Source organism: Monopterus albus, unplaced genomic scaffold, assembly GCF_001952655.1.
Source record: "Monopterus albus unplaced genomic scaffold, M_albus_1.0 scaffold1.1, whole genome shotgun sequence".
NCBI lineage: Eukaryota > Metazoa > Chordata > Actinopteri > Synbranchiformes > Synbranchidae > Monopterus > Monopterus albus.
The window spans coordinates 9,529-21,721 of NW_018127881.1; the positions used below are offsets into that span (position 1 = coordinate 9,529).

The 12,193-nt window shown below is 37.3% G+C and overlaps 1 protein-coding gene across 1 annotated transcript in view; it reads right to left on the reverse strand.

Annotated features, from left to right (window-relative positions):
* mrps16 (mitochondrial ribosomal protein S16) overlaps positions 1 to 3,060 on the reverse strand; it is a 6,997-nt gene extending 3,937 nt beyond the window's left edge. The window contains exons 1-3 of the mRNA XM_020614328.1: positions 2,894 to 3,060; positions 2,627 to 2,657; positions 276 to 542 (exon numbers count right to left, since the gene is read on the reverse strand). Of these exons, the coding sequence (XP_020469984.1) occupies positions 276 to 542; positions 2,627 to 2,639 (280 nt within the window). The 5' untranslated portion in view covers positions 2,640 to 2,657; positions 2,894 to 3,060. The remainder of the gene's footprint in view (positions 1 to 275; positions 543 to 2,626; positions 2,658 to 2,893) is intronic.
* Positions 3,061 to 12,193: the final 9,133 nt, after the last annotated feature.

Genomic DNA, 12,193 nt, shown 5'->3' on the forward strand with positions numbered 1-12,193 from the left:
TATGTAGAGTACTGCTTGCAAACCAATGATGGTAAGATGATGTCATGGGGTAGGACTGGATAAGTCTGACTTCTTCCTACTCCATTCAAGCATGTACTAGGTATAAGCAAATTGATAATGGATTAGCATTTGTGGATATGTGTGAAATTATGTGTGTTGACATATTGACTGTCTTTACATGTTTGAAAGAATAAATCAAACAAACAAACAAACAGGCCAACAGTAAAATTGTACAACGCTGATCCAACTCTTAAAGCTGTGCACTACATACACACCTAGAAGTTTGGCCACTGCCTTTGTGGGGTGAGCACCGCAGGCGATCCAGTACTTGATTTGATCATAGTTGAAGCTGACAAGTTTCTCGTTGTAGATGTTAGGGAGGGGGTCGTAAGTACCCAGCTGCTCTAGGTATTTGCCATCTCTTGCCTTTTTGTTGTAAGCTGCCACAATACGATAAAAGGGTCTGTTAGCTTGTTTGTGGCCTGCAAGAGCCAGCCGGATGACCACGTAACCCTTGTGGTACTTCTTTAGGAGGAGTGATGCTGCAAACAAAAATGAATAAGCAAGTTTAGAGAGAAAAGATATTTTGAAACTGTTAAGCAACCCACTACATCACTGAAAGATAAGCAACCCTCTTTGTCCAGTAAATGCTGTACTGTCAGAGGCATTAATTACCTCATGCTAGTCATTTCCTAAGAATCTGATTTCATATCTTCACACCTTGTGTACACAACATATTGAAACATCACTTAGCAACCCTCGCATTGTTTTCCACACTGATCCCATGCTGCTTTAATAAGTTACTTTATTGTAGGAATGCTATATTAGACTGTTAGTTTTAGTGTGGTGTGCTTAGTAAATCATTAGATTCAAAGTCCAACTGAAACAATTAGAATGAGTTTTACTGTACTTTATACATGACACAATGACACAATCAATTTTTCCAACAGTTCCAAGAGATAGATTATGTCACTAATAATTCACTATATCACAGTTCTAGTGGATCAAAGTTTACATACACTCAGTTGACCATGCCTGGAAAATTCCTGAAAATGGCAAATGGTCTTTATACTTGTATAGCACTTTTCTATGCATTGCAGCACACTCAAAAGTGTTTTCACACTATTTGCCCATTCACCCATTCGCACTCACACACCAGTGATATCACCAGGAGCAAATGGCGGTTCAGTGTCTTCCTCAAGGACACTTCGACATGTGGACTAGGGAGAAGCCAGGAACTGAACCGCCTCGCCCCGCCAACCTGCACTAACTCCTACGCTACAGCTGCCCCAAATGATCTCATGACTTTACAAGCTTCTGACAGGCTAACTGACATCATCTGAGTCAATAGGAGGTGTACCTGTAAAGGCCTACCTTCAAACTCAGTACCTCTTTGTTTGACATTATGGGAAAATCAAAAGAAATCAGCCAAGACCTCAGAAAAAACTATGGGACTTCAAAAGTCTGGTTCATCCTTCGGAGCAATTTCCAAAAGCCTGAAGGTACAAAAAATACTATGCAAGTATAAACACCATGGGACAACGCAGCCATCATACCACCCAGGAAGGAGAAGTGTTCTGTCTACTAAAGATGAATGTACTTTCATCCAAACAGTACAAATCAATCCCAAAACAACAGCAAAGGTCCTTGTGAAGACACTGGAGGTACCAAAGTATCTATATCCGCAGTAAAACGAGTCCTATATCGACATATAATAGAAGCTGAAATAAATCTTTTTCTCTGCTATTCTAACATTTCATGTTCTTAAAATAAAGTAGTGATCCTAACTGACTGAAGACAGGGAATGTTTATATGATTAAACATCACAAGTTCTGAAAAACTGAGTTTAAATATATTGGGCTAAAGTGTACGTAAACATCTGACCTCAACTGTATATTAGAGTTTAGATTAGACAAAACAAGACATCTGAAGATGTCACCTTGAGGCCCCTGAATCTGTAATGGGCCACTTTTGGCATTTCATAGCTTAAGCAATTCATCAGAATCAGAATCAGCTTTATTGGCCAGGTCTGTCGGACACACGAGGAATTTGACTCTGGTACATCGGCTCTATGTACATACACATTATATGTATATATCCCCATGCAAGGGGCAAGTAAACAAATCAACCCTTTAATCAAGACTGAAAAGAGTTGTTGGTTGTAGCCTTATAGACATACAGTATATTAATTAATTTAAATGTCTTTATTTTATAGTATGTCCACAGAAAATACCATTAAGTAATGTTTAACTGTTTGGGGAAGCAGTATGCCCCGTATTACTCATTAATCACACAAAAATGTTATTAACCCAGTTTTTCACAAAATTTATATTTGTTACTATGTACGGTAGCCTGTAGGCACCCAGTATTAACAAAAATACTTCTTATTCAATGTATTTCTTCACCTAATATACCCCCAGTATAGTACCTACGTTTAACTATCGGCTCAGTATTTTATTAGGACCTTATTGCCTTATTCATAAAATTAAATTACACGGTAAATCCGGATGTATTATGAACTGTTACCTAATATTTGCTTGTCTTGTTTTAAACTCCTCCAGACGCCATAATGAAACAGGACAAAAACATCAAAACGGCCAGTATGTGCGTGTTCATTCATACTTACATAAATGGACCATGGTGTCTACTGGGTTAACCTGCAACAGGCAAAAATCACCTTTAAACTAATGTATGCATATAGCTATGTAATGTTCTATAAACAACTAGCCGTGGGTTTCATACGGTTACATTTCTACGACACTTTGAAACTGTAGTAATTAAACCGCAATGGTATAACTATGGAGCTATTGTGTTGCTAAGGGCTAACTTTAACAGTAAAGAGGGTATTTCCAGTTTTAAAACTACAAGCTTTGAAAAAAGGAGCAAAATTTACCTCAGAGACTGTTGAGCAACGTAAGGCAAAATCTCTTCAATGTCGTCTGTTTATTATTCGTTGTACAGGCCGATATAATAGACGTTATTAACAACATGAAGTAGTAGTGTGACATTTGTCAGAGCGCAGCCATGTTTAAACAGGAAGTGACGTACTGCCTCGGCGTTATGGCATTGCCACGCTAGATGGCGCTATTGTACCGCGGTATACTGAAGGGCTTTACTAAACATCCATGTTTACTGTATGTTGTTCATTCAAGTTTCCACTGCTAACGTTTATGTTGCAGTGTGAAATGGCACGTTGACACTGTATTGAAGGACTAAGTGCGGCCTTGATGATGCCCCTAGAGCTGTAAAATAGAACGCTATGCAGGAAAACTGCATTTAAGTTGTTGTAATATAGCTTTATTAGACTTATGGATTATCACTTTATCACGGTTAGAGGTACAGTAGTAGAAGTACTCAGATCCTTGAAACTATTTTACAAGTAGTTTATGTCATGCAAACGTGTGGTCCATCCCACATGGGATTACAGTAATTGTAAAAAAAATATGCTTCTCATAGTAATACATATACACAAAGCAGAGCTTTTAGATTTTTTTAAATGACATATTTATGTTGTGTAACAATAGCACACTGTAAAAACAGAAATATTAGCATTACAATATATTTAGAATATTAAAAGGAAAAGTAGGCCTTCATATGATTGCCATTTTGTTACTGCCATAGGCTAATAGGCTGTGATACACAGAAGCTATGACAATATATTATTATTGATGCATATAGGTATTTTAATAATTTATCTGCTTTAGATGGAGCTAAATAAAAGTATTTCAAATACTGTAGGTAGTTTAGTTTGTGTCCTACTTTATAAACTGATCATATGGCAAAATCTTTCAGCGAAGTAACTCCAGCTGCGGTCTACAGTGTCTATACAGTATTGGCTGATATTACCATAGAGTAGTTTTTAACTTCAACAGGTTCTTTTATCTGAAGGCCCCAAGAAGTAACACTCAGGAAACAGAAATCAGCTTTACGTAGATTTATTTTCTTCTGGTTAAATGCAGAGTTATTACAGCGCTGGGCTCTAAGAGATGACAAGTCTCCAAGAGCTTTGATAATCGAAAATCATTCACATTTATCTTCTCGGGCTGGGACTGCCCTGTACATGGGTGGTACGTTACACGTAAATATTCTAGAATGTTCATATAGGCAGTATGTGTGTGTGTGTGTGTGTGTGTGTGTGTGTTGTTATCTTCTATTTTCAGGTGTTTCTCTCTAACTGAAAGTGGACATGCAGTTAGCTGTGTCACTTACTTCCCTGATTCTGTTGTAAAAAACCCCTTACTCATGCTTCAGACATGAGTGACCAGTTCAAGCCCGTCAGACTTCACGTCTGTAAAATAGCATAAATTAACAGTATCTTATCTATAGTTTCCAGAACGACACTTATCTATGCAATCTATTATTGCACAATTTTCCAAGAAGATGAAAAATACTACAAGTTGACTCGAAGCTGAATATTATAACTATAATGCATGCATAAGAGCCAGGTTAATACTGATACATGGTGCTGTTAATGAAACACAGACAGTCATACTAAACTCTATCATTATAAAAGCAAAATAATACTAACAGTAAATAAAACAACTGTAACTCCTGAAATCCAATCCTAACATAGTGGAGTAGAAGTATAATTAAGCAAACAGTGGAAATACTCAAGTAGCCCATTGTAAAATGACCTCATTTACTGTAAGTACAGGTCAAGTACTTGCATTTGTGTACATTGGACCACTGCTATAAAGAACACAGTATTTGGAGCATCATTGGTCTATAAGAGGTACTTTTTTTTACTGTTATAGTCACTGTAAGTCTCAGTGAAAGAGTATCATGTCTGAAATGTGTTTAAATGTATCTAATGCTTTATTAAATGATGAAGTTAATGTGGCTTGTAATTATACACCAGAAATTACATCTGTTACATTTATAATTATAACATTGGAAATTTTATCCTCTCTGTCAGGTTTAGACTCTTTGGTTCCAACAGTGCTGTCAGTCATTTAATCCTCCATTGTTCTGTTTTTAATTTCTGTTCTACACATGTAGTGTGTCTTACATCAGCAATGCATAGAGTTTCAAGTCAGTTTTCACTGTTGACCCCAGCAGAGATGTAGTGCTGATTTCCTGAGAGTGATTATGACTTCAGGGGTCATTGCTTTGCCTGATGTTGTCCAAGTGCTTGGAGATTTCTGCCCAGTGGGAGCACAACTAACCCCAGAGTCTTGGAACATGGTAATTTCACACTCCTGTTGTGTAAAGCTTGTTTTTCTCCCTCCCTCCCTCCCTCTCTCTGTGTGTGTTGTGACAAACACATGGTTTTCTGTGAGGAGAGGTCACTGAAGACACAAAAAAGATGGGCCCTTGTTTATAATTCTGAAAATACCCTACACTTGATGCGTGATGTTTCATACATAAAGCTGGTAATGATTTTTTTACTGACTGCAAACAGATTTTAAAAAAACATTACCTAAGAACATTTGGAAAGTACTCATTTCATTTGATCAAATTTATTTGAAATGCTTTCAGTAAAGGATATACAGTATACATGATTGCCACTTTATACATCCCAGTTTCTTCTGTGATAGCCTAGCTAACTTGTCTAGATTATGAACAATTACTACAGCACTGTAATGTTATTTCAAATTAATGAACCATTTTCAAGAAAAATATGACAAATATAAAGACAAATGCTTTAACTATTACAATGAAGCATAGTTGATAGTTCAAAATATTTAAAACAAATCTATTTTACCTAATGTGTGACGCTGTCTAAATGCTCATACATCTTTAATTGAAAGAATAACAGGACAAGCATATTAGTTTTAAAAGATATGAATGTTTTGTCAGCTTGGTCTGTCACAGAAATATCAGAAACCAGACAAACAACATAGCATAAAACACTGCATTTTCAGAAAACAGGGCTGAAATTTTAAATGGAAAGTGTAATTATTGAGTTGACCATGTCTTTTTTTAATGTGGAAAAAATCTGAAAATGAATAGGGGCTTTACACACAGGCAGCAAACCAAATGCATCTTACATGGTGAATCGGCAATGCGTGATTATCTGAACGATGACATTGATTCTTGTTGTGGCTCACTCTCTCGTGAAGACCCCATGCTCTTTGGGATACCAAGACGAGCTGTTCCTCCTCTAATCATCTGTGACAGTTCAGTTAGAGATGCTCAGATGACCAGATATTTTGCGAGGCAAAAAGCAAGAGGAGTCTGTGTTAAACGAAGAATCCTGCTCTGGATATTGTAGTCAAAGATGTCCAAATTTAATTTAATTATGTTGAAGAAGGCGCCGATATCTTCTCAACACTGAGCCTTCTCTTATACTGTGCACTTACAAACACCTCTCACTATAGTATTTCAATGATCTTGAGGCCAGGGATTCAAGTCTTTATATGTTTTTCATTGATTTTCATGTGGATGTATAGGGTAAGTATTTCTGATAAATTGATAGCCTCTTTTTTTCTTTGCATGTAATGTAAACATAACACATCTTTCACTATTAACCCATTTGACTTTAGAATCACAATTTGTTTTTCCTTTGCAGAAATTTACACATCTAATGGGTCATTTTAAATTATTGTTTGCATAATTACAAAGAAGGGGAAATACTGATGGATCCAGGACTTTGATTGAGATAGCATATGATTTGAGCTGTTGTCAGTGCCAGGTAAAGACTTTTCCCCAACTCTGCTTTGCATCTAGAAGCCACATAAATTCAAACACGAATTGTGGTTGTGCATATCAAGTTCACTATTTGACATTCACTGATGAAAGAAATCACAGGATATGAAGGTGTGGTGGAAATTCACACGTCATACATGTGTCAGAGATGCTTTATGTAACTCTCCCAGTGAGTTGAATTAAGTGTGTCTGCTAGAGTTTGAGGGACACTGAGCTCTGTCACTAAGGAAGATTCAAAGGCATATGTGACGTGAGGTACCGTCTCAACCAGCAGCCTGAGTTTCATGAGTTTGCTTGAGGAAGCTGGTTGAGTGTGGAGCCTCTCAAGGTCCTGTGTTCTGATAACATGTGGGTTTAGGTTTCTATCAGTTAGGGGCTCTATTAAAGTATGAATTTGGCATGCACCTCTGTGTGTATGTGTCACACTCTCTGGCCAGAGTAAACGATATAACTGTGACTGTTCAACTTCTCTGAGTCTGAGATTTTCTTCATAAAAAGTATAGTTCAATATTCTGGGTTGATGTTTGTTTTGTGGTGGAGCTGAAAAGTTGGATATGGCTGCGGCTCAGGATGTAGAGTGGGTTGGTGGTTTGAACCCCAGCTTCTCCAGTCCACATGTCAAAGTGTCCTTTAACAAGACAATGAACCCCTACTCGATATCACTGGTCTGTGGATGTGCAAGCCCCTGTGTGTGCAAATCTGTCTGTTAGCTATACAGCAGCTGGTTAGCTTCGCTTAGCAAAGACTGAAAACACAGGCAAACAGCTAGCATAGCGCTGTCCAGCAGTAACAGAACCACCCATCAGCACCTCTAAGGCTCACAAATTAATACATTATATCTTGTTAAGTTTGTATATCAACTGAAGTGTTGCTATTTTTTTAAATTGGTATATTTATCTTAAGGCGTAAGACACTCCATGCTTCAAATTGTCTGAAAATTTCAAAATCACCAAATTTGAAGATGTTTTCGCTGAATGTTTCAATGTGTATTTTTTCAGCTTCTGACTTAAATAAACAGGAGCTTAGCTTTTTATAAGAAAATACATTTTATAAGTACAAAGTCGAATTAAAGAGTACATTTTATACAGACATTTGTGTAAAATGGTACAACTTGACATGCAGTTTAAAGAATATGTGCATGTAAATTTACATCAAGAATGATGTTTTAAACTTGTGCATTTTTAACAGTATAGCAGTTTTATGTTTTATGTTTTTTTTAACAGCATATGCGTATGATTCTTCAGCTTGTTTAGACAGAATAATGGACCTTTTCAATCACAGGCGTCGTGTGACTTCTACTCTGTGAGCTCTTTGTGATGCTGTCTGCTTTTTTAAGCATCTATGTCTGGCTTGAGCAGAGATAGACATTATGATATCAGAGAGCACCTAATGGAAAGATGCAATTGAGTCACAGACTGGGGGGGTCAAGTGATCTCCTTTCTCTGGAACGATCTTTCAGATGGTTGTGGTGAGACTAATTGTGATAGCATGCAAAATGGTGGCATTACTTTTATCTTCATTAACAAAGAGACTTTTTCTCTTCTGTTATTTTTGTGCTTTCTTCAAGCCCCTGATTAAAACAAAAATGTCTTCTGAGAAACATGTGGTTGCTTGCCTCAGTCAACAAAGTAGTGAATGTTGTTTTCTCTTTTCATTTGACAAATACGCCAAAGTCCTGACACTCTGAGTCTCACAGATGCTGGTATTTTATCACCAATTGTGTAAGAAGTGATATTTTACCAAAGCAATTTTAAGTAACAGAAATGGTACTCTGGCTTCATTTTCCCACATCTGTAAAGAATGGATGTAATTTAACCAGATTAAAATGATGTTCAGCATTTACAGTCTCCACAACACGACCTCTTCAGCAGCTCTATCTTTGGGAAACTAACCACTTATCACCTAGGAGTTCCAAAGACAGAATAAGATGCATTTTAGTAGGGTGGAAAGTAATTAAGTTCATTTACTCAAGTACTGTAATTAAAATCACCTTTGAGGTATTTGTACTTGAGTATTTTCATTTCCTGCCACTTCATACTTACTAAATTTCAAAGGCAAATATTGTATTTTTTACTTCAGTGGATTTATTTGATAACTAGTTACTTTTCAGAATCAGATTAATAAAACTGAATACACTATAAATCATAAGACTATTGCTCCTCAGTGAGAACTATCAAGTTGTGTGTAAAGTACTTCAAACTATAAATATATAAGGTTGTGAAATTTATTTCTGCTTTTACCAGCAGCAACATTAAAGTGATAAACACAATAATGTATTAATAGTTATAAAATAATTCTAATCCACTAATATACATTAATGTGAAATGTATCGCTCTGCATAGGGAGTACCTTTACTTTTTATACTTCAAGTATATTTTGGTGCTAATATTTTTGTACTTTTACTTAAGTAAACATTTTGAATGGAGAATTTCTTCTTATAGCAAATCTACACTGTGGTATTTCTACTTGTGCTTTTTCCTCTGCAGTTTTAGAGACAGTAGGTGAAACTCAGAAAATGAAACTCAGCATCAGTTAAATCTCACAGAAAGCAAATGTTTGTGACCATGTATTACTTGCAGGCCAAGTGCAAATATACTTTTATGTCTCTTACTTGACTTCTGAAAGGCCTAAATGATTAGTCCAGTGAATTTTCTTCAAATCTGTCAGAAGCTTTGGCAGAGTGGTTTCTCTGTAGACTGTAAAGAAAAACTGTGATATCCAGGATTATGTAAGATGGAAAACAGGCTTTTAGTAGGATGCAGCTTTAAGTAAAAACATCTCAATCAAAGACCAAAAAAGAGAAGAGAGAGCTGGGTTCCATGTAACTAATCCCAAAGTGGAAACAAAATGTACATTTACTCATTTCACAACATACTGTACTTGTACTTGACTTGAGTATTTCCATTTTCAGCTACTTAATACCTGAGCTGCACTGCATTCCACTGGGAAATAGTTTTACTCCTCTGTATTTACTGACAGCTGTAGTTACTTTTATTTATATATATAGCATATGGTCAGTGTTTAAAATATGAAGCACATTTAGAGATGGAACTACCCAACAATATATATCATATTTAAATTAACCTTTTCTCAGCCAAGTACAAGATTAAAATGCTTCTTACATGATTATGCATCAGTGGCAATCATCCAATAATATAATATATATCATACAGTGTAACTCTGACAAGGAGGATTGAGCTACAAAATACTTTCGATACTTTATGTAAATTTTGCTAAAAATACTTTTGTACTTTTCTTGAAGTTACTTTTGAATGCAGGGTTTTTACTTGTAAAGGGACGTATTACACTGTGGTATTACTACTTTTACTTAAGTAAAAGATCTGAATACTTCTTCTACCACTGTAAAAATAATGTACAATGTCACACTTTTTGGCTACATTCCTTCTTCAGTGTACAACAGAATAAAATCTGAGTTAAAACTGTGAACTCATCTGTTATTACACACATTTTAACAATTAACCGTCAATGAAAACAAGCAGGGTGACTTTATCTAACACTGTGATTTCTGTTCAGAAGGGTCGTAGCTTCCTGTGCTGCTGTTCTTCTCAGACCTCTGCTGGCACAGCTGAAACGGCAGAGCCACACTAGTAGGTTGTGCGAGAGGACAAGTGGATTTGGCATGCACATCAGAGCGTGATACCCAAGCATTTTGGTCCTATCACACGCCACACACACAAGTATTGCACACACACATAGACGGAGAGACTTCTTGGTCGTGTAAAATGGATTGTAACACCGGCCGCTGTAATGAAATGATGCCAGCAACCCTCAGTATTCCTCTACAGACAGACTCAGTAAAGGTTTCAGTGTACGCTGTGTCCAGTGTTGTTGTTACAGCCAAAAGGGGAGTTTAACAGTATTTATAAGACATTGTAAATAATCTGTTTCTTCTTACTGTAGATGGGGTGATGCTCAGGCAGCCTTACTTGATTTTCCTTATGTTCAGCATTTACATTTGATGAATGTATATTTTGATTCAGTTTGACCAATAAACGGTTAAACAAGTTCTGGTGAACAGAAAATTCCTTGTGGTTGTTTTAGTCAAACCTTTGAAGGGATTTTAATGAGAGCGACAAATACCATCAAGAACAAATTCTTCCAGTTTAGTCTCAGACATGTTCGTGCACGCTTTAGGGAAAACTGTCTGTGATCTTTCACATTTAGATGTTAGTGTAACAGTGTAACCTGAACACCCAGTAGCAACATTAAGATTGCTCCTTCTGTAACTGCAGTGATGCCACTTTTTTTTTTTTTTTGATGAAACAGACACTAAACCAAGAGCAACCTTATCTTAGGGACATCGTAGGCGTCCATGACTAGTTATATACCATTTAAAATGTTGCATTATCTCAGTTCATTTGTGCTGGTCTGAAGCAAATCATCAAAGACATGAGATCAGCGGTTGGCTAAGACACGGTACGTTGTTTATGCTCAACTCAGAGTAGCAGGCATGGTGTTAAACTCTGAGGACCGTCCGTTACCATCTCTACATAAACAAATGTTAAACTGGTGTTGTGTTTGAAGTGTTGGTATGATTTCATGTGACAGAAAAAGAGAAAGAGGTGCTTTATTTGTGATAGGTGAGCTCTGCTGTGCGGCGATAAGAGCCTCAGAATCTATAGACAACAGGTTTCTTGACAAATTGTTTAAGGAGGATAAAGGAGCACTGTTGTACATCTTGACACACTGAGGAGACAACAGTTACCATCAGTGCTTTGTCATGTGCCTTGTAATTCCACTTTTTCCAGATAATTTCTGGCTTCTAAGTGTGAGGTCGTTCTCGTTTGCAGACTTCAGATTGTTTGCCTTCGAGCAGAGCATTGTCCACCGTCTCTGGTGTCTTCTGCCTGTTCCTTAATGATCACACTGGATTTTCTCTCTCTCTCCTTCTTGCTCAGATCCTCTGTCTCCACTGTCACATCACTAGTTTGTACAAGCAAAGGTGTTATTGAGGATACGCAGAATTCACACTATAATGAACAGTGACAGGATGTCACCCACTCTGCCACAGATCAGCCCCCAACCCGCCGCTGCCACCCCTGCACCCACCTGCACCCATCCAGCTGAGACTGCCTGCGTGTGATGTCACCCACACACCCTGGTTTCTTCTGCAGAACCGATCGGCCTGTCAATGGTGTTGCAACAAGGAGTCAACATTTACTTCTCCAAAGCTTTGCAGAACGACTGTGTGGTCTTTTCATTTTTACTTGTTCTACCATCTTTTGTTCCTCAGGTGTTCTTGTGTTCTTTGTCTTCTCTCTAATACCTCTGATCTCTTTGGAAATCTGCAGAGAGCCTCTGGCTGTGTTTGATCAGTGCTTGAGTTATAGATGGCTGCATGACTCGTAACTCAGACGCCAGACTCAGATGTCAACACAACATGTTGTTTTCCTTCTCCCCTGTCACACATTGTGTGTGAATAGAGTGCATGCAGATGTAGGAAACATTAAAGTAGGTTGTAGTGGGAAGTTGCGGGATCCAACAAATGAAACCTAGTCAACTTATGACTCGGGAGGTGAGTATT